The sequence below is a fragment of the Sturnira hondurensis genome, unplaced genomic scaffold, assembly GCF_014824575.4.
Source record: "Sturnira hondurensis isolate 20B ecotype Veracruz unplaced genomic scaffold, ASM1482457v3 Scaffold0004998, whole genome shotgun sequence".
NCBI classification, from domain to species: Eukaryota; Metazoa; Chordata; class Mammalia; order Chiroptera; family Phyllostomidae; genus Sturnira; species Sturnira hondurensis.
The window spans coordinates 7,506,562-7,530,425 of NW_028077629.1; the positions used below are offsets into that span (position 1 = coordinate 7,506,562).

Below are 23,864 nucleotides of genomic sequence, written 5' to 3' on the forward strand. Positions count from 1 at the left end.
TACAAAAATGTAAAAAAACCCCAAATGTTTAAGTATTAAATCCCTCTATCTACCATTTTAGAAATATTAATTTACTTGAGAAGATGTAGAATGTAGCAAATTCTATAAAGCATGTGTATACCGTGTTATGTAGTTTGATCCTTGTGAAGTCTTTTTGTCATGTAGCTTTTACAATGTAGCTGTGGAAATTATCAGAACTCTTCAATGAAGCTAATGTTTGGGAAAAAATATATACTTGAAGAAACACTCTAAATGTGTGTCCCCATTCCCAGTTCAGAAATAGAAAGGGTTTAAATTTGCTTGTATTAGCTGTGCCTTCATTATTTTGCTATGTAAATGTGACATATTAAATATAAAATGGTGCAAAATCACATTTTACTGCTTGAGGATAGAATGGCATACAGTTAAGGATTTTTAGGAAGGACACATTTAATGTAAAGACTCTTAGCTTCTTTGTGAGTTTTGAATTATGTATGACTAAATGATCTATCAAAAACATAAGCATAAAGTTGTTTACCACTGTGGTGTTAATAAAACAGTATTTTCAAAAAACAAAGGACTCGGTACTCTGACTGGAATGAAGCCCAAGAGAATCAACTGAAAATTATTATACTTAATAAGTTTGAGGAATTTATTATTTACCAGATAAATATCTGAAAATCAATAACTATTCTTAGGCAGCTATCTCAACATATATGGAAAAGGCCCTTTTTGCAGTAGAATAAGAAATGAAAATATGTATAAAATCCTCTAATAAATATATGTATAACCCACATGAAAAGAAAAAACAGAATATCACAAAAAATATAAACTGGGCCTCAAGATGGTAAGATTAAATATCACAGAAGTGTCAAATCTTCCCAAATTAACTTTTAATTCATCACACTTCAAATGAAAGCTCAAACTGGATCTGGAAATTATTTTAATTACCCTAATGTTTACCTGTAAGAACAGCTAAAAGAAAACAAAAAAAAAACTAGCAATCTGGATACAACTCAGATTTTTACCTTAGAATACAGACTCAAAACAATTTTTTAACTGAAGGAAATACATTAGTATTTTTCAATTACTGGATAGGGAAAGACTAAGATTATAGTGATACAAGGCCAAAAGAAATAATCAACAGACTTGACAACACAAAAATTAATAAATTATAAAGATTTAAAAACAATACATTTCAAAACCAAATAAGGATCTGGGAATAAAATTTGTAAGAAATATGGCTGGCAGGGAGATAATAGTCTTAATATAATAAAGAGTTCACATAAGTCATATGAAAATCCTTTAGTCCCAAAAGAGAATACTTAAAGCACAGTAGCAGACAGACTACTTAGAAAGAGGAAACACTGCAACCCTGTCCTGGGCAGAAGGATGGCCTCCAAGAGCAGCAGCAGGTGGGACCGGGCTCCAGTGACGTCCGGAGTGCGGAGATTGCATGCTCTGGGCAGCAATCTTTGTTTCACTGATAAGACTTCCACCATAGGGTTTGCTAACTACCAGTCACTATTAATACTGTTGGCCACTTTTCCCAGGATATGGGGATGTTTATAATGCCTTTCACGACGTCAAACAATTCCCACCATTTCCTAACTGGGTTGATCTTTACCCTCTGTTTCCTGCAGTGCTTATTTGATCGTCCTCAGGCAGCCATAAAACTTGCATGATAACATCTAGCAGGATACCCTCCGTTGAAGGCAGGTCAAAAACTATCTTTATCAGCCATTTTAAATCTATTATTGGCCCAAATGAGTGAGCAACACACAAAATAACTGGCAGAAAGAAAGGCAACATGCATTACACATTCGACTCAGGCTCCGGGAGAATTCCGCAGAAAGCTGTATCATGCTGACGCCCACTGCCTGAGCAGGGCACAGCAGCACTCGCCGCCGGAGGGCTCACACCCACGCACACACAGAGGCATTGATCACACACAAACACGTACACGCTTTTATTCTCACTGAGGTGAAATTCACAAAATACAATTAACCATTTTAAATAAACAAGTCAAGTGGCATTCACACCTTCACAATGTTGTACAACCATCACTTCTAATTTTCTTTTCTAAAACTAAAATATTTCAGAGGTAAACATCAATAAAGTGGATCTCTGCTATGTAAAATATGTGAAGTAATACAAAATTTTAGAAATAAGATCAAATTTCTTAATAAAATTAATTTTGTAGAGAAAATAGTTTTTTAAGGATAGATGAAATTGAGTATTTGCATATATTGATGATAATCTAATAAGATGGTATAATTCATTAGAAAAATCTATTTAGCAAAAATATCTATCAACAGGTTCAATATATATTCTAATTCAATGTCATCCTTGGGATCTTATAGTTAAAAAGTAATTTTAAAGGCAAACAAAGCTTTATACACAAAAGATGCTTGATATAGTCTTACTAAAAATGGAGATGGGAAGAGAAAGGGGAAAAAAGAGAAATAAAAAAGATCATAGAAAGAAGCCAAGTACCTAAAAGTGAAAAAGTAGAAAATACACACTCACATGGAAGACTGAATAGCCACTAAGGGTGCCCAAGAGGGCTTTCTTTATATTACCTAGACTTAAGTTTAAAAACTCATACAATTTTACACATATATAGTATGTTTTTTAATATATTTTATTTTTAAGGTTTTTTTAAAGATTTTATTTATTTATCTTTAGAGGGGAAGGGAAGGAGAGAAGGAGAGAAATATCAGTGTATGGTTGCCTCTCATGAGTCCCCTGCTGGGAACTGGCCTGCAACCCAGGCATGTGCCCTGACTGGGAATCGAACCGCTATCCTGTGGTTTGCACGCCTGCGCTGAATCCACTGAGCTACACCAGTCAGGGCTATAGTATGTTTTTTAATAGTTGATTTTTATTGTTTTTATTGTATTTTTTTCTTTACCATTTATCCCCCTAATTTTAACTATATTAACTTTGTCTTTAAAAAATTGCATGGTCTACCTAAAAGAAAACAACAAACTCTTCGAAGTTATCTTTCCTGGGGGGTGAGGGAGAGGAACACTCTGGGACCCTGGCTTTGGCCTCTAAGAGGCCGTGGCCCACACTTGTGGAGCACAGCTCTCACTCACATTGCAAGGCTTTAAACTCTGGCTCTGGGTTTGAATCCTGGACTTCTGGCTATGTGACCCTGACCTTGACCTATGCCTCCCTATACCTCAGTTTCCTTCATCTGTAAAGTAGGCAGGAATTCTAAATACATGTTATATACTTAAAATGGTGCCTGGTACATGTAAGCACTCAAGAAATGTCTCTGGCATTCTAATTATCTGCTATTCTTGTAACAGTCTCGTGTAAATACAGTACAGATCTTAAAGATTATAGCTCTCACAGACTATCTCAAGAGATCAAATGAAGGCTGTAATCAGTCCAAACTTCAGTAGATCTCCAAAAGCTAGCAATGTTTATCATGCATGAATTTTACACTCAGGTTTAAGTCTTCTTTAGAGCCCTTGCCCTGAGCCTGGCATTTCTCAGTGTGGTCTTTTTAATATTCCTCCCAACCCCACCTTTTTTTAATATGGAGACATGGGGGAAGACATAAATTACATCTAATTTGATTACATTAAATTGAGGTCAGTTGGGGGGAATCTAGAATATGTGGATTTTTCATTACTGGTAATAACACCATACTGCAGAGTGTGCCCACACTTACTTGCTCACACTCACCCTAAGCAACAGCAGCTCGGAACATGCCAGGGACATATGGGAAGAAACCGAACTGTCTGGCTTTAGGGTGGGGGCTAGAGTGCCAGCTCCCTCCCAGAAAAGAGTGTTGGCGGGCACCACTGTTCTTTCATTGAGCCCTCCCCCCACACAGCCCACAGGTGCAGCTGGATGCCATCTCTGAGCCTTTGTCACCAATGGCCCATGCTGGTGATTCTGAGACCCCATTCCACCCAACCTGTGTACCAGTCCAAACCTCTCTCAGTGGCTGTTCCTCATAAGCTGCAGCTTCAGCCCATGCTGAGGACTTTCCTAAAACCTCTCAAAGGCCCACGAAACCCAAAATATCAGTGAGTGACCTCAGCATGCCCTATACAGCTTGCTAAGCAGCCTCTGGCACTAGTGGCAGTTGACCTTGGGTTGGTTTGTGGCATAACCTCTCCCAGGTTCCTCCAAGCCAAACACAGGCAGCTAACAAACACTGATCACTATGTTGTTCTTACCAAGGTGGCCATGGGCTAGGCACGGGCAGTGGCTGACCTGGACCTCACTAGAGACCCTCCCAAGAGCCCACAGTACCAGCACACCCAGTGGTCAGCTTCAGAACAAACTAGAGCACCACCCAATTAGCTCCACAAACAACATGCCTAAAGGGTAGACTCTGCAGCCACCAGAGCCACACTACAGTGAACTCCACTCCATGGGGTCAGCCCCCAAACTACAGCTCGTCTGATATAGTCATGGCCAGTCCTCTGAGAGTCCTCCTTTATCTAAGAAAAAGAAGATAAAAAATATGAACAGTGAAAGGACAGCAAACTCACAGTTATTAGCAACCACACCTAAAACAAAAGCAAACTAAGAGGACAACTAGATCTGGAGCAGAACCACAGAAATGGAGATCACATGGAGGGTTAGCAAGAGGGGAGTGGGAGGAGGAGAAGGGGGGAGAAGTTACAGAGAATAAGTAGCATAGATGGTAGGTAGAAAATAGACCGGGGGAAGGGCAGGAATACTATGGAAAATACAGAATCCAAAGAACTTGTGACACATGGACATGAATGAAAGGAGGGAATGGTGGGGGAGGGGTGTGGAGGGGAGTAAAGGCGGGGAATGGGACAACTGTAATGGCATAATCAATAAAATATATTTTTAAAAACACCCAATAGAGCAGCAAAAAGAAAAAATTTAAATGAGGGTAGTTTAAGGGACCTTTGGGATAATACCAACTGTAACAACATTCACATCATAGTGGTATCTTTCTGGAGAAGAGAGAAAATAGGGGATCAAAAACCTATTTGAAGAAAAAATTCCCTAACCAGGCAAAGGAAATAGACATAGAAGTCCAGAACTCACTGCCAGTCCCAAACGAGATGAATCCAAAGAGGCCCTCACCACGACACATTTTAATTAAAATATAAAACACAGGATGGCTGAATGGAGAGGGAAACAAGACCTTTACTTACATACGCTGCCTACAAGAGACCCACTGCAGATAGAAAGATACACACAGACTGAGAATAGAGAGATATAATACGATATTTCACACAAATGGAAATGCAAATACTTATATCAGACAAAACAGATTTTTTAGAAAGGCTATAACAAGATACAAAGAAGAACATCGAGTAAACAACAGCCAAAATATGGAAGCAACCCAAGTGTCCGTCAATAGATGATTAGATGAAGATGTACAATGGAATATTACTCAGCCATAAAAAGAATGAAATCTTACCATTTACAATAACACTGATGGACATAGAGGGTATTATGGTAAGTGAAATAAGTCAGACATATAAAGACAAATACCATATGATTTCACTTATATGCAGAATCTAAAAAACAGAATAAACAAACAAGCAAAACAGAAATAAACTCGTAGGTACAGAGAACCAACTAATGCTTGCCCGGGAGAGGGGTTAGGAGCCTGGGTGAAGAAGATGAAGGGACTAAGAAGTGCAAATGGGCAGTTACCATCGGCTATGGGGATGTAAACTCCACACAGGGAATAGGGTCAGTAATATTGTCATAACTATGCAAGGAGTCAGGAGAATACAAGACTTACTGGGGATCACCTCATACATTATATAAATGTCTAACCACTAATATATGGAATTTCAGCTGTAACTAAAAAATTTTTTAAAAGTTAAAGTAATGGGGAAAAAAGTAACAGTACTCGTTACTGTACAAACACTTGAAAACTTTGGAAGCTTTCAGAAAGCCATGGTAACAGAATAATGGAGTTTTTTTAATATAAGAAAAAGAATAACATGGATTCCCTTCTTTCACCCTTTTGAAATTATGGACTATCTTTCTTTTTAAAAACCTTTGTGTCATCAGAACATCCTTACGGAAAACATTTTATAGACGCAGCTCTAATGTCAATTAGGTGCTAATAACTGCAAAGTAAGAGAAAGGAAACCCACATGCCTTTTATACAAAAGCATCCCCCCTTACTGACTCTGAGCACCACTCCTGATATTCACTAATGTCCATGACAGCATATGTGTCAGCAACAGACACAAACCGCGGAGAAGAATAAAAGGATGGAAAAGAGAGTGTGTCACAGACCCTCTTCTGTCATGCCACACCTCTGCACACAAACCAACAATGGCTTAGTATTACCCGCTGAAGGGATTCTACACTTCTCTATTTCAAAGATTCCACGAGCTAATCCCCAGCTAAACCACTCTGGGTTGGGTGTTCAAATGAATATCCAGCAACCCCCCCCCCCCACACACACCCCACTCACCCACTACTCAACTGTTCTCTGCAGAAATAACAACCAGGATTCAGCCATCACTTTACAGAGAACCTGTCACATTATTAAGTCCTCCTTTCTACTTTCTGGTATTCAAATCTTAGCAGGCTTTCCAACCTAGCTCTCTGCCATATCTCTCCTCCCAGAAGCATCTGTCCATTTCTCTGAACTCCTTCAGATTCGACCACCCAATTGTGTCTTCATATTTACAGTTGCATATGAGAGCAGTGTATTGCCCTAAACAAACTGCAAGATAGTTCAGTATTCCTGCACAGCCTTTCTCTCAACTATTAAGCCAGTTTAGTTGTAGACTGAAAGAAATGTCTATTGAATAAGAGGATTCAGAGAGTCCTCTGAAGTGAAAGGAAGCGAGAAGCAAAGAGTCAGAGAAAGAAAAAAACTCAGAAAAAGACAGAGAGCCAAAAAGGTCTAGAAGAAAAAATGCTTTAAGAGAAACAATTGTATAAAGGTATGAAAAAGAGTTAGAAGTCCCAACAACTGCCTCAACTTCAGACTGCATCACACATCCCCTTTGCTGGCACTAGATGACTCTGTCCCCACCCACGGTATCAACACTGAGCATTATGGCTGTTCACCGGGGTGTAAAGACATCCTGAAGGTTTCCCCTGCCTCGGGCTGCTCAACGAGCCCATCGTTAGTTTCTAACAAATGCCACACACAGTATCTTGTCTGAAACCTAATACAAGCAGCCTTTGAAAGACTAAAGGCTCCATATGTATCAACATCTGGACATATGTGTGCATATATGTTATGAAGCAATCATCAAAATCAGGAGGGAAATTGTCTGAGCCAACAAATCTACTTTATGATCTGCCACAAACTTCCCAATTCTAAAATCATTGCCAAAGTGAATGAAATAATAACCCTGCTCTTATTAAAAATACATAAATCACTTGTTAACAAAAGGAATGATGTTATGTAAAGAAAACACAGTGCTTTTAGCTCCCAGAAATTCTTACTAAGGAAGAGTTTTGGTTGAAACACCTGCTTGAGAGAAGACTAGCCTCCATATTAGGTTCCTAAAATCAAGGTCACCTCATTATCTGAAGCCATTTTTGTTGGGTGCTGAGCAACTTAGGCACCATTTCACTTAACTCTGATATTACAGTTCACTCTTTCCCCAGAGCTGAGGCTTCCTGGATAGTCAGGAAGGTTTAAATGACAAAAAAGTTATGCTACCTTAGACCACATTGACTTCTGTCTTAAAAAATGTAAGAGATGGGACTTCCGGCCAAGATGGAGGCATAGGTAGATACACTGTGCCTCCTCACACAACCAAAATGAGGACAACAACAATTCAGAAACAAAATAACAACCAGAACTGACAGAAAATTGAACAGTATGGAAGTCCGACAACCAAGGAGTTAAAGTAGACACATTCATCCAGACCAGTAGGAGGGGTAGAACTGGGCAGAGAGGTGGAGGCCAAAAAAGCAGTGATACCTGGTGCGCACGGCAGCAGCTGACAAACCCTGGGTGCACCAGATGGCAGTGGGCAGACCCAGTGAGGCAGCGATTGTGAAGTGGGGCACAGTGCAAGGCGGCTGGCTGACTGGGAGGTCACACAATGACACACAAACAAACCAGGCAAAACTGGGGAGCAAGACAGACCATGCAACCCAGGGTCTCAGTGTGGGGAAACAAAGCCACAAAACACCTATTGAAGAAACGTGTGGGGGTTGAGGTGCTGGGAGAGACTCCCAGCCTCCCAAGAGAGTTCATTGGAAAGACCCACAGGGTCCTAGAACATACACAAGCTCACCCATACAGGAAACAGCACCAGAAAGGCCCAGTTTGCTTGGGGGAACTGAAATTCAACAGACAGCAGAGCAAGTGCCATTGTTCCCTCTCAGACCCCGCCCCCACATACAGTGTCACAACCCAGCAACTGGGTTGCCCTGCCCTGGTGAACATCTACGGCTCCACCCATCATACATAACAGGCAGGACAAGACCCCCCCAAAAAAATGGCCCAAATGGAAGAACAGATCAAAGCTCCAGAGCAAATACAACTAAGCACCAAAGAGATAATCAACATATCAGATGCACAGTTCAAAGCACTGGTGATCAGGATGCTCACAAAATTGGTTGAATTTGGTTGCAAATTAAATGAAAAAATGAAGGCTATGCTAAGTGAAATAAAGGAAAATGTACAGGGAACCAATAGTGATGGGAAGGAAAGTGGACTCAAATCAATGGAGTGGACCAGAAAGAAGAAAGAAACAACCAAACAGAAAAGAACGAAGAAACAAGAATTCAAAAAAATGAGGAGAGGCTTAGGAACCTTCAGGACATCTTTAAACATTCCAACATCCAAATGATAGGGGTACCAGAAGGGGAAAAGGAAGAGCAACAAGTGGAAAATTTATTTGAACAAATAATAAAGGAGAACTTCCCCAATCTGGCAAAGGAAATAGACTTCCAGGAAGTCCAGGAAGCTCAGGGTCCCAAAGAAGTTGGACCCAAGAAAGAACACACCAAGGCACATCATAATTACATTAACCAAGATTAAAATGAAGGAGAGAATTCTAGAAGCAGCAAGAGATAAGGAGGCAGTTACCTAAAAAGGAGTTCCCATCAGACTGTCAGCTGATTTCTCAAAGGAGACCTTACAGGCAAGAAGGAGCTGGAAAGATGTACTCCAAGTCATGAAATCCAAAGACCTATATCCAATATTTTTCTATCCAGCAAAGCTGTCATTTAGAATGCAAGGGCAGATAAAGTGCTTCTCAGATAAGGTCAAGTTCAAGGAGTTCATCATCACCAAGCCCTTATTATATGAAATGTTAAAGGGACTTATCTAAGAAAAAGAAGATGAAAAATATGAACAGTGAAAGGATAGCAAACTCACAGTTATTAACAACCACACCTAAAACAAAAGCAAACCAAAAGGACAGCTAGATCAGGAGTGGAACCATAGAAATGAAAATCACATGGAGGGTTAGCAACAGGGGAGTGGGAGGAGGAGAAGTGGGGAGAAGGTACAGAGAATAAGTAGCATAGACAGTAGGTAGAAAATGGACAGGGGGAGGGCAGGAATAGTATGGGAAATGTAGAAGCTAAAGAACTTACGACACACGGACGTGAACTAAAGTAGGAAATGTGGGTGGGAAAGGGTGTGCAGGGTTAAAGAAGAGGTCTGTCAAATTTTCTATTGTTCCTATTTCCAAAAGGGAAGATTTATGGGAGGAAGCCAAGGCAGATCACTTGGACAGAGTGAATTTCACAGGATCTCTGCTTGCATGTTTCCAGTTATTTACAGTAAGAAGCCAACTAAAGCCTAGAGTGAATTGGTTTTCATTTCTCAACAGCATCCAGCTTCTCTACCTTTCTCCATAGATTAAATAAAGCCTTGGTTTCCTCTGTGAGGAATTTTTCACTCACAACCCTCCCAACTAGAGCCCACCCCTCTCCCATCTTTCCCCACCCTCTACCAGTTCCTCCAGCCAGCAGCTTTAACTCTAGCCAATATGCTAATGATCCCCAAAGCCTCATCTTAGGAATCTACCTTATATTCTAATATAACAAAGCCCCTCTGAGAATGTGCATTTTCCCCAAACTTGTTTTTTAACTGACTTCATCCCTGTTTCTCTGTGGTTCTTGTTGTAAGTGACCTCAAGTTCACTGATGACTGATGCTGGCGTTAACTAAACAAAATATTCATACAATACCTCTCTCTCTCAAGATACAACACATGCAAACTTTCAGTTCTAAACTGAAAAGTGACAACCACCTGGGTGTCACACAGTCATGTCAAAATCAACATATCAAAAATGGGACTCCTTTTCCCCCCCCACCCTATTTTACAGATTCTGTTTCCTATTAGTCAGTTGTGCAAACTGGAAACCTCAGTGTTATCGTTACATGCCTCGCTACTGCTGCCCACCGGTAATCAGACACAAGCCCCCGGTGATCACAAAACCAAGGTGCAGCCAACTCTGTAATCCCATTACCTTCATTCTGGCCCTCGTGGCCCCTTACCTGAGCCACCTCAATAGCCTCCTTATGGGTCCCCCTGTACGTGGTCTATTTCCACATGCCCACCAGTTATTTTTCTAAAACTGATCAACCACTTCCCAGTCCAAATCTCATTTACGGCCTTGACAACCTCTATTCTAACACTATTGCAACACGCACTCTTCACCCACACATTACCCCCCATCCCATAAGTAAGTACTCATCCTTCTCCACCATTTGTCACATTTGAGTCCTGACTCACAGTATTCCCTGTGCCAAAAACGTCTCCCTCACTTACATTCTTTAATGTCTGGGGAAAGTGCTGTTGCCTGTCCCTGTGCTTCCGTGGCACTGGGCCTATTACTCTATCGTGCACACAGTAACCTACTGCAATCATTTGTTTACACTGACCTTTCCCAACAAATCTTTATGTTTGAGCTTCTCAAACATAAAAGTTACTTATCTCCTATACCCAGCAGATTGCCAGAAACCTCACTCATGACTTAATACAAAAGAAAACAAAATAGAATTTTTTCTCCTCTAAAAGATAATACAAAGATGGTAAATCATCCTGAAAAAAATCAGATGTACTTGAATTAATTATCATGAGGCAGAGAAAATATTAATTTAAAATCTATATTGCAAATTCTTCAGCAGTAAAACAACAGTAAGAGTAAGCATCTTTTTAACATTCATTTATTCCACACATATTTTTCCAGCATTTCTGTGTCAAACACTCTGTTAGATACTGGAAACCTTGTGCAAGATGCTGGGAGTTCATTCATTCCAAAATGTTTCCTATAAATTATCTTAATCTTAGTCTCACAACCATCCCATAGGCTGAGTAGGGTAGTTTTTATAGTTCCTATTTTTCAGATGAGGAACCGAGATCAAACAGTTTACATAATTTGTTTAGGGTTAAAACCAGTAAGATGGAGGTCCAGAATTGAAACAGTTATCTCCTGGATCAAAAAGCTATGGTACATTTACACAATGGAATTCTATGCTGCAGAAAGGAAGAAGGAACTACTACCCTTTGCAACCTCATGGATGGAACTGGAAAGCATTATGCTGAGCGAAATAAGCCAGGCAGTGAAAGACAAATACCATATGATATCACCATTAACAGGAATCTAAACAAAAAAGCAAACAAATATGACCAATGACACTCAAATACGGAACAGACTGACAGGGTCCAGAGGGGAGAGGGGAGAGAATCATAGGGGAAAAGGGGATGGACTCACATGAACAAGTATAAAGGACACATGGACAATAACTAAGGGTAGGGAGCGGAAATGGGAGGGAGGTGGGGAGCACTGGGAGGGGGGTGGGCAGGGCTGGGAACATAAGACAGAAAACTGTACTTGAACAAGAATTAAATTTTAAAAAATACAAAAAAAACAAACCCAGTTATCTCCTGAATTCAAGTTTGATGCTTCCTGTACTATTAAAAATGCATTAAATTTCTTGTTCTCTCCCCTTATTACTTCTGCAAAAAGGATTAAAATTTAACTTCAGTCTTGACCTTAAAAGTGCAAAAAATTAAAGGAGCTCCATCTGCAAAAGTCCAAGGGGTGAACTCACCTGTTATCCTTGCTCACAGTCACTCTGTCTCCCTCAGGTATCAGCTCCTTCTGCTCAATCACACCGTAGCTTTCTCGACAAATCTACATTTAGGGGAAAAAATAAATGTTTCAATTTTTGTTGAAAAATTTTGTTTACTACTTATCTTTCTAGATAAGTGAGAGAATCTTTAGGAACAAATGAGTGAGAGAATCTTGAAGAACAAATGTAGCTTAGTGGCTACATATTATTACCACAGAAAATTCTTAGGGGGAGAGAAAGAAACTGAGTCAGAAAACATTGGCACCTTAAAAGATCTCTTTTGTTTTAAGATTTGGAGTTGCCAATAAGTGCAGGCAAAGAGAAATAATATGAAATCTAGAAAAGAAATATATGTTCAGGAATAGAAAGGATTAATGCTTCAGTAATTTTCTTAAGTATATAGATTAATTATTCATTGATTTATTCAACACATGTACTGAACTTAAGACACTTTGACTAAAATAATTTGGTTCAGGGAATTCCCTGAATTTGTTATTTGATTTGGAGAAAAACCAATGTTAGTTATGACTTGTAAGCATGAAGAGTGAGACAGGCACAATCACAAATAAAACTGAAAATCCTTACCGTAAAGTTGAGACAGAAAGTTTCCTCAATGTCTTCCCCAGGATAATCTAAAAGTTCTTGAAGACTCCTAATCATAGAATGATGGAGAAAGAAAAAAAGGCAAATCAGATGTGGCAATAGTGGTTTTTTATCTCAGTCACATGCCCAGGCTGTATGTAAGGAAAAACTATCAAAGAAGATTCTAGAATGAACATAAATTCAGGCTGACAGAAAATCATGTTACTATATCTTGACAAAGAAATATGGCAGTAGAACTGTAAGATATTAATTATTCTCATTTCTTACTGACAAATATTACTGGATTAATGAAGAAACTCAAAAGAAGTTATATCTAACACACTTATGTTCTTTTAACCCTGGTATTGCTTGGAAGTAGATATTGGGGGAGACGGTACCATAGTGGTTCTACAGACTGGCTTCACCCACATGCACTAATAGAATAAGCCATCTATCATTTTAAAAAAAGCCTCAAATGTTGGGAATCACCCTGCCTGGTTTCAGAAGCTGTGATCCCCTGTGGCTAAGGCTGAATGAGAGACCTTCGGACCCTAAGCCACTAAGGAGACAAAGCTTATCTCCCTGGCAGGGGCGCTGCCTCTGCCCCCTTTACTTCACCTTGCTTGACCCCAAGAGGATGACTGGTTAGCCAATGAGGGGTAAGATTCCTCAAGGGAGGGATGACCTAAGACAGGCATGATCACGAAGGGGCCCCCAGGGAAGGACTTGGGGGACTACAGAAAAAGGGAACGATGGACCCTTGCCCCTTGGCTTTGACATAGCCTGAGCTTTCATTCTGTCTGTGAGAAGTCTCCTAATCTCTTGGCCTGCTTACTTCCCCTACCTGACTTAAGCCTTAAACAATGACAGAGGGCAGTGCAGCCCTGGGCAGGAATGGGAGGTTCCCCAGGGCATTCAGGCCTAAGAAAGAATGCATAAAATCCTGTGAAAACTGCTTTGCTGAGAATGTCCTCAGTTTTCTGACAAGGGTCCAAGCAGAAAATGAGTTTCCTTCCCAAAGTTTTATAGCCCTTTAGCTAACTGACCCTGACTCAGAATAAGTCCTCATAGTTCTTTGTATGCTATCTATTGTTTGATCCTTACTGCATCACAAAGATTGATGAGTTTTTACTTGTATTCCTGTGCAAAATGATCCCAATAAAAGTCTACTGAGGAAAAGGCTCCTGGCCTTTCTCCTTTGAGAGATCAGCCACCTTGCCTTCCCAAGCAGATCACATCTTGGTAGACTTATTCTCAGCCATGGCTGCCAGGGAGGAAGTGGGGGCGGCCTGTGGGCAGAGCCCCCCCAACTCAGTCATCTCATCCACTAGGAATCTTAATGGCTTACTTATTAGTACAAAGGGCTCTGTAAAGACACTGTTGGCTGTCAGACTAAAGCACATGCATCCATGAACTCCTTAAAAATGTTTATCCAACAATGGTCATAGCCCAGTTTTCAAGAGAATACATTCTTGTAGCTAGACCTCATTCGCACTTTCTTGTTTATTTTATTTTTTAAATATATTTTATTGATTATACCATTACAGTTGTTCTATTCCCCCCCTTCATTCCCTCCCCCCTGCACATCCCCTCCCCCACCATTCGCCCCCTTTAGTTTATGTCCAGGTGTCTCAAGTTCTTTAGATTCTATATTTCCCCTAGTATTCTTGCCCTCCCCCTTATCTATTTTCTACCTACCATCTATGCTATTTTCTGTACCTTCCCGCCCCCTCCCACTCCCCTGTTGCTAACCCTCCATGTGTTCTTCATTTCTATGGTTCCGCTCCTGATCTAGTTGTCCTCTTGGTTTGCTTTTGTTTTAGGTGTGGTTGTCAATAACTGTGAGTTTTCTGTCCTTTCACTGTTCATATTTTCATCTTCTTTTTCTTGTATAAGTCCTTTTAACATTTCATATAATAAGGGCTTGGTGATGATGAACTCCTTGAATTTGACCTTATCTGAGAAGCACTTTATCTGCCCTTCCATTCTAAATGAAAGCTTTGCTGGATAGAGCAGTCTTGGATGTAGGTCTTTGGATTTCATAATTTCTTGTTTAGTGAGCTGCAAGTCTGGCACTTCCATAAAGAATTGCCTAGGAAGAAAATTCTTACTGTGAAATTTAAATTTGACACCAGTTACCGGGCCAAAATCATTACTTGACATACAGCATTCTCAGCAAGGCTAGTAAAGCACACAGTGCAAAGTTCTGTCACTCTCCAGTTTCCAAAAATGGAGCCCTGCCTGGGTCTCCTCTGTCATTTTTTAATATTCCTTCTAAATTTTCTCTTCTGCCTCTTGACCCCACCCCTGCCATCCTTATGGTTTCTCAGTATTGGTGTCCTCTAGAGGTGGTGTGAGTCTCATTTCCAGAGGGCACCTAAGAGACTACCCTTCTCTGTCTCCATTTTAAAATCAGGACTCTTCCTCTTAACATAAAACATAACACAACACAACATAAAAAGGGATTTTTCTTGCCAATAATGATGAGAGCATTACACTGTTTACAGAAAGCTTAAAACATGGTGCCTTTAAAAATATTAGTGCATTTATTGAAATTAGCCTTAATAAACTCATATATTAACATAAATAGCATGCTTTTATTTTAAAAATTCATTTTTTGGTTTATTGTATTTTTTCATTACCATTTAGTCTCTTTATACCCCTCTCCCCACAGCAAACACCACACTGTTGTCCATGACCATGAGTCCTTTCTCCTTTTTGCTCAATCCCTCCACCTCCTTACCTCCTCCCAGCCCTTAGCTGTCATCCTGTTCTCTATCTACAAGTATGTTTCTATTTTGATTATTGGTTCAGTTTGTTCATTAGATTCCACTTATGAGTGAAATCATATGGTACTTGTCTTCCTCTGACTAGGTTATTTCACTTAGCATAATGTTCCCTGGGTCCATCCATGCTGTCACAAAGGGTAAGATTTTCTTCCCTTTTACAGTAGAGTAGTATCCCACTGTGTAACTGTCCCATAATTATTTTATCCACTCATCTACTGATGGACACTTGGGCTGCTACCAGGATATGGTGTCTTTTTATATACTTAATCTTATGCTACCTAAAATCAGTACAGAAAAACTCAGAATAAAGGAGTTTTAAGCACCAGAAAAAAAATAACATAAAAACATGTCCCCACTACTCTGGACAACTGCCTGCCAGTTCCTCAAAAGGCTAATGACTTAGCAACCCAATGCCTAGGTATAGAGTATACCCAAGAATAAACAGTTTTATCTACACAAAAACTTGAACAAGAATGTCCATAACTGCCCTGGCTGGGTGGCTCAGCTCACTGGAGAATCGTCCCATGCACCAACAGGTTGTAGTTTGATCTCTGGTCAGGGGACCTACCTAGGTTGCAGGTTCGAGCCCCCATAGAGACACTTACAGGAGGCAATCAATGTTTCTCTCTCACATTGATGTCTTTCTCTCTCATTCCCTCTCTCTCTCTGAAATCAATGAAAAGCATATCCTTGGATGAGGATTTAAAAAAACAAAAGAATGTCAATAGCAGCATAATCCATATTAAAAAAGTAGAAACAAGCCAAATGTTCATCAACTGATGAACAGGTAAACAAAATCCGTATATCCGTATTAATGGAATATTGTTTGGCAATGAAAAGAAATACAACACTATAGATGAGTTACAATATAGATGAATTTTGAAAACATGCTGTGTGAAAGACGCCAGACACAAAGGACAATATACTAAATGATTCCATTTATATATAAAATGTCCAGAATAGGCAAACCTATAGAAACAGTAAGTAGATTAGCAGGTGCCTGGCGCATGTGGGATTAGGATACTGGGGATGACAACTAAGGAGAAGAGGTTTCCTTTTCAGGCAATGAAAACATTCTGAAGTGGTGGTGGCTACACCACTTAGTATGTGCGGTGGCTCCAGATATACTAAGCATCACTGGATGGCATACTTTCACATGGGTGAATTAGATGATATGTGAATTATATCTCAAACTTTTTTTAAAGGCTCTGGGAGATCACAGAAAAAATATATTCAATATATACTGGTCTCTGCCCCGGGTTCCTGGAACAGGGCTCCTAAAGCCCTTGTAAATTCCTAAGTGATGAGAGCACTAGGAGCATCTCTTGTTCTACTGAGATGACTGGGTCAGCTTCTGGGTAGAGAAAGCCTCTACAAAACCCCCAAAATAGGGGGCTCAGAAAGCTTCCGGGTTGGTGAACACATCCATACCAGGAGGGTGACACACCCCAACTCCACAGGGACAGAGGCGCCTGTAGTCAGGATCCTGCCAGACCCCTCCCTATGTATCCCTTCATCCGGATGTCCACGAAAAGAAATGGTTTCCTTCAGCATATGCTTTAGTAAACTGGTAAATATGTCTCCATGAGTTCTGTGAGCTGCTCTAGCAAATTAAGCAAACCTGAGGGGGTCATGGGAACCTCCGATTTGTAGCAAACTCAGACAAATGTTTTGGGTAACCTGGAGACCTCTCACTTGCAACTGGCATCTGAAATGGGGAGAGCAGTCTTTTGGGATGAATCCCTTAAAGTCTTTAGGGCAGATCTGGTGGGATCTGACACCATCCAGGTAGATGGAGTCAGAATTTAGTGAAGTTATACAGCATCCAGCTGGTGCTGTGGAGAAGTGCCCGGTGGTGTGGAGGGAGAAGAGCCCGCACACAGGTGACCAGAAGCGTTGACAGCAGTGTAAGAATAAAGGAGACACACAGGAAAGAGGAACACAGAGAGAGGAGGAAATGTAGAGTTGTTTTCTTTTTAATATAGGCTCCCCTTTTTGATATTTTTCTCCCCATGAATTTCTGGACCATGACAAACCTCTAAGTACTTATTTTTTGTTGGGAATAAGGAAGAAAAGGAATTATTTTTTATTTCTGGGCAGCTATGACTCCCCTTTTCTTTTCCTTCCTTTCCTTCTGCTCACAGAGTGACAGGTTGCAAGCAAGGAGCTGTATGGCTACACCTTAGGACAAAATGCACACAACAGAGTTTAGCCATACGGTTTCACTAAAATCACACTTGTACCTGTGGTATTTCCCACTTCATTCCACACTGCCAGAAGCAGCCAGAGCAGTTCCCCACACCAAACGATATTTTAGCTTTGTACCTTCCTTCAGTGGGTGACAGCTCCTTTAAGTCGTCCAAGCCAGGCTTTACATTCAGTAACTTCTTATACAGTGCCAGTGGGAAGTGGAGGTCGACCACGGTTGAATTGTAGATGGCTAGTCCACAGGTTATGCCAATCAGGTGAAACCAGTTGTGCTCTACAAAACACTTTTCAGTACATATGCAAATGTGTTAAAAAGAAATAGCGTTTCCACCCCTCAAAACAATCTGCCATGTAGCATAAGATATGTTCAGTAGAAAAGAATAAAGACCTTATTAATATTTAGTTACCTTCTGGAGCAGAGAAATGTCCTTGACAAAAATTTGATTATCCCCAAAAGACACAATGTAGACAAAGTTAAGCATTTATAGCTCATCTAGTGACAGAGAGAACAGCTTATACAGTCATCTGCCACTTAACAAAAGGGGTCATTGGGAGAAATGCGCCAGGCAATTTTGTCCCCATGCAAACATCATAGGGTGCCTCACACAAACCTAAACGGCACGGCCAACCGCATAGCTAGACTGCCTGGTACAGCTCACTGCTCCTGGGCTACAATCCTGTACAGCATGTCACTGTGCTAAACAACATGAGATTAAATCAAGCACAAGCGAAAGTGATGCAGTCCGGAGAAGCTGTAAATGAGATGTATGAGGCTGCTACCCAAGTAGCACAGCATACTGCTTTACAGCAAATTATGTTTTATAAGTAGAAAGAGTACACTCTAAGGTAATGATAAAACATACAGTATAGGAACTACGTAAACCAGTAACTTGGTCTTTTATTATCATTATCAAGTGTGATGCACTGTATATAACTGTATGTGCTATACTTCTACATGACGGGCAGCACAGTAGGTGTGTTCACACCAGCATCATCCCAAACATGTGAGCAATGTGCTGTGCTACAGTGTTACAATGGCTATGATGTCACAAGGCATCATGATGTCATCAATGGAATGTTTCAGCTCCATTATACTCAATCCTACGTGGCCTCTGTCACAGATGCAACCCATCCCTGACAGAAATGTCACTCTGCGGCACAGGATTGTGCTTGCGTAGAGCAGTACCATCCAACAGCACTTCCTTCAGCGAGGGGGACGTCTGGCTCTGTGCAGCCCTAGATGGCGGCCACTTAAAACGTGGCCAACATGCCTGAGAAAATGAATCTTTGGTACTGTTTAATTTTAATTAAATAAAATTTAAATTTCAATGGCCACATGTGGCTGGCTAATGGCTACATGTTAGGACTGTGCAGATCTAGGGAGAAAATTCTGGTAAAAAAAGAACTAAATTATAATCTGGTTAAAATTAGAATGCTTCTTAAAACTTAGGTCTCCTACTCAATTTTCAAAAATAAAGTATATGCCTGTTTACTTGTGTAAGTATTCATACACATACTACCACTGTTACTAAAATAAGACATATCTGACTACTACTTTCCACATGCCATAAAAGCAATTCACTTATCATGCTGTGCTTTCCCACCCCTGGAGGGTAACAACACTTGTATCTTCCTACTAGAAACCGAAATAGGGCTGATGGGTGACAATAGACACTATTAGGTCTTGGCAACTGGTGAAAAAATGAAGACTGGATATATTATTTAACATTTTAAATTATTTTCTTTGTTATGCTTTCCTTTTCAAAATGAGAAGTATGGGGATTGCTCTCACAACTTTCAAAAAATGTTTAATTCTATCCATTTAACTATGACATCACTTACTTACCGTATCTGAAAACCACAAGAGGTTTGAATCCTCATAGTATGTAAACATCCCATAGATGGGATTCAAAAGTTCTTTCAACAGTAAAAGAAAGAACTCCTTTGTGACACCACCAGCATCCACTGCTTCTTCACCATCAAAGATTACCTTAAATCAACGAAAATAGAATTATACTTCAAAGAACCTTTGGCATGCTATGTCATTTTTTTTTTAGCAAATTCTTTCCCAAGTCAGGACAAAGGAAGGAAGATAGAACACAATATACTGATGCAATAAAAATTGCAAGGGATATCCACTTATTAACAAGGCATGAAAGACACAGAATTTTTACTAGGTACTTCAAGGGATACAAAGACAGTTACAAGTTTACCATGTGTACACAGAAAGTATACCATCTATTTAAGGCAGTAACGTAAACATAAAAGAATCCCTTAGACAATACGTTTTATTTTCAAAGAGTTAAATATTTTGAGAGGTAAACATTCTGGAACACACAGAAAAGCAATGATTAAGCTCAGTAAAAAAAGTGGTTCTTGAAGAAACTGATGCCTATGGAGGGGAGGAGACCATTCTAAGTAAGTACAGAGCTGGGCTCAGTGAGGGGCTATAAAAAAACCCATAACCAGACCCATATAGGGCATGGTGGACCCGTAACGATCATCACAGTAACGACTACAGCAAACCTGCGAATGAGAGTTACTGAGCGTCACTACATGCCAGCACTTACACTGTATTAACCTAACCCTCAGAACAGCCTCATGCATAGGTATTACTGCTATCATCCCCAATTTATAAGTAAGGGCTCAGGCACTGAGCTAAAAACAGCATTTGAGAAAGCTTATATTATGGCTGTCTTCAGGTTGCCTACGGCAGGATGAGAGACATGGTGGGGACAGACACTGCAACTTCGATCACATGGAAGGAGCAGAAGGCAGCGCAGACACACTATAAAGCAAAAACTATCTTATCAGAATTACTGATTGAAAACAGGAGGCAAAAAGAGGCCCGATCAAAAATATAACCCAGAAGTTCTAGGGAGACTCCCAAGCAGATTGGTGGGACACACACTACCCACTGGACATTCTAAAAAGGGTGACAATATCATGGAGACCATGAAGTTTCTTGCTTATGACATTTCAAAAACTAGTTTACAAGAGGACTAGAAATAGAGATGTGGACATCCAAAGGGAAAAATAAGTGATTTCAAATCTCAAGTAATTCACTAAGTATTTATTAATACCTACTGTGTAACAGGCATTGTGCAAAGCCCTGGGAACACATTAAGTAGTAACACAAACATGCAGAGTCTAGGAGGAAAGACAACTTCTTAATTCAGTAACATCAGGGCACTAAGAGCGCCTGCATAGCGGCCAATGACGTCCCAGATGACTCCACTGCCTCTCTATATTCTCCTTTGTACCTTCTTTCTCTTAAATCTTTGGCATCCAAAAGACTTCCTAGATCCTGGCTTGATAGTTTTGTACTTAGCTGAAGCTTTACTTTTGCTGCTGCTTACTCGTTTTTGGTGGAACTGGAGCAGATACACCAAGACAGCGGACAAAGAAAGCCCTATAACCCTCAAGTAATCCACTGGTATTTTTATCTGATGTATGTTGAGATGTGCTGTTTGGTGATTTAACAGAAGGAAGTGATTAAATTGTTGTAAAATGGATGAAAGAAATAATGAATGGCTGCACTCCACAATTTTAATAATAAGATTTTGTTGTTTCATCAACACTGTATAGGAACATTAGGAAGGTATTAGAGGAATATACTGAAGGGCTCACTTTGAGAGGCTTTTTTAGATCAATGTCAGAATGAATGCTCAACTCTCTTAGGGCATCTCCAACGAGGTTGTTCCTGCGAACATGAAGGACCAGGAAGGGGCTTCTGGCCAGCAGAGGCTCCAAGGTGAGAAGCATGAAGACATTCTGCAGGTTGGCTCCATTGACCGCCACCTGGAAGGACACATCAAGAACACAATCACTCAGAGCACACCTGAGGGTGGGGACAGGCAGCTGTGCCTTCAATCTGGGGTGTGTGGGGACACGCTGACTGCATCTCCATTGCTCTTTATTATTTTTGTCTTAACTTTTCCACTTAGATTTTCCAAGTTACTATGTTTATAAAACACACAAATCTTTCTAATATGAACTCAAAGAGTTTAACTGAAATACTCTTTGAACCATATGATCCATAACCAGTCCCTGGAAAATGATTTAGGCACTATTAAGACTGAAAAATATTATAACAGAAGAAATAGGAAGGAGAGTAGGTAAAAACCATGACTTTCAAAATGGCAGAAAAAAAACCCAATAACCACTTGTTAAACAGTTTTACCCTTTGAAAAACATCCATTGTCCCTGTAAAATCTTCAAACTGTCAATATCAAGAATATATCACTGCGAAAATAAGTATACATGCATATATATAATATACATATGTATATTTATATACATGTATACACATATATGTATACACACACTTGTACATACACAGAGCTAGAGGGAAACAGACATAAAGACAGACAGATGAAGAGAGACATGAATAAAGTTATACATCCATCAACAGTAGGGATTGGTGGGTTTCAATTGCTAATTCACAAATATCTTTGTAGGCTTTTTAAAACCAGTTATTTTTTATAATAAAAATGTGTACTTAAAATAAACCTCTATAACTAGTTTTAACTCAATGAAGAATTACCAAGCTCCATTTAATTATCTCTCCAGCAGGGGTCAGCAAACAGCCGGACCAAACCCAGCCTGCTGCCTGTTTTTGCACAGCTCGAGCTCATAATGGTTTCTACATTTTTAACATGTCAAACAAAATAAAAAGAAGAATACTTCACCACATGTGAAAATTACACAAAATTCAATTTTCAGTGTGCATACAGTTCTATCAGAACATCCCATGCTCACTCATAACGCTGTGTCTGGCACTGCCAGAGAACCTGAGAAGCTGAGAAGTTGAGACAGACTGTATGGCCCACAAACTAAACTATCTACTATGCACACTTTATGAAAATGCTTGCCAACTCCTCATCTACGCAAATGTGCATTCACTTATAAGTGTCGTATTCAACAAAAAAAACTGCTAAAAAATTTGTCATAGTTCTAAATGTTAAAATAGAACTCATCTGAATATACTTGCTCCTATTAGTAAAAATTACAACTGAATGTGTGGGTTGAAAGAAACACATAAGAAGAGGAAATCAGTTTTAAAGTATGATACCTGCATCTGTAGCTCAGCATCCGTCTGCAACATTTTGGTCTTGGCTTGGGCATCAAAGATGAAAGGGTAGGAACAAAGCGTTACAGAATCCTAAAAAAAATTATTGGCAATATTGTAGTACCCACAGAGAACAGTGCTTGAAAATATATAAGTAAATTTAAAAAGAATCATTTACCTGTATTATAGATGGTCTGGCCTTCTGTGTAAAGAAAAATAAAAAGTCTCTTACTTGAATTGCAAAACCTAAACTTTTTACCCCCTACAAATGTGAAATACAAATAACAAAACATATAAACTATCTATTGGGCCATGGAATTAACCCATTTGACTGGCTGGCTGAATTTCTGATGGAATAAACCAAATGTTTTGATAGACATAGGCTGAGAAAAGAACTAAAAACAATCTTTAAAAATTGTTAAAGGACCATTACAGGTCATGTCACTAACTCCATAACTCACAGCATTAATAGAATTCTCTTATAAAAGAAAATTAATGCCAAAACAGGACTTTAAAACCCTGACTTCAGAGGTTACTTTTGTTGGGTAAAGTTAATGCAAATTTCATTTATTTGTCAGTAACATCTCTTCCTTAGACACACACACACAGAAGCTGTTACTCTGAAGAAAAACCAAATATTTAAAGCTGTCCCTGGTCTAAGTTCCATGTATCTAAGACTCTGGCTGTATTTTGTCAGTTTATTTTGTTCATTAGATTCCGCATGTAAGTGAGACCATATGGTACTTGTCTTTCTCTGACTGGCTTATTTCATTTAGCACAATGTTCTACTTAGCATAGGTCCATCCATGCTGTTGCGAGGGCAGAAAGAAAGATCTGAGGGAGGCGGGTAGGAGGGAATGCATAAAAGAAGCTGAGAAATTAGCCAAAGAACACGTATGCACAGCCCTTGAACACAGACAACAGTGTTGTGGAGGCCAGGGGTCGGGGGACAGGGGCTGGATGGAGGCAGGCAAAGGCCAGAAAATGGGGGATATCTGTAACAGTGACATCAACAGCAATACATAAATAAATAAATAAAGCTGTCCCTGACTCACCACTTGAACCAATGCTTGGCAAACAGAAGACACACCATCAATACGTAAATAAAACAGTTTTTAAAAATATTTTATTGATTGTGCTGTTATAGTTGTGCCGATTTCCCCCACCTTTTCCCCCTACACAGCACCCCCCACTCCCTC

The 23,864-nt window shown here is 39.9% G+C and overlaps 1 protein-coding gene across 4 annotated transcripts in view; it reads right to left on the reverse strand.

The window, feature by feature from the left end:
* The window catches only part of HERC3 (HECT and RLD domain containing E3 ubiquitin protein ligase 3), a 98,665-nt gene that overhangs the window by 16,390 nt on the left and 58,411 nt on the right, over positions 1-23,864 (reverse strand). For all 4 annotated transcript variants that reach the window (XM_037046115.1, XM_037046112.1, XM_037046113.1 and 1 more), the window contains 7 exons: positions 22,844-22,867; positions 22,669-22,758; positions 21,225-21,395; positions 19,441-19,584; positions 17,712-17,878; positions 12,601-12,667; positions 11,995-12,077 (listed from right to left, as the gene is read on the reverse strand). In XM_037046115.1, the coding sequence (XP_036902010.1) occupies positions 11,995-12,077; positions 12,601-12,667; positions 17,712-17,878; positions 19,441-19,584; positions 21,225-21,395; positions 22,669-22,758; positions 22,844-22,867 (746 nt within the window). The remainder of the gene's footprint in view (positions 1-11,994; positions 12,078-12,600; positions 12,668-17,711; positions 17,879-19,440; positions 19,585-21,224; positions 21,396-22,668; positions 22,759-22,843; positions 22,868-23,864) is intronic.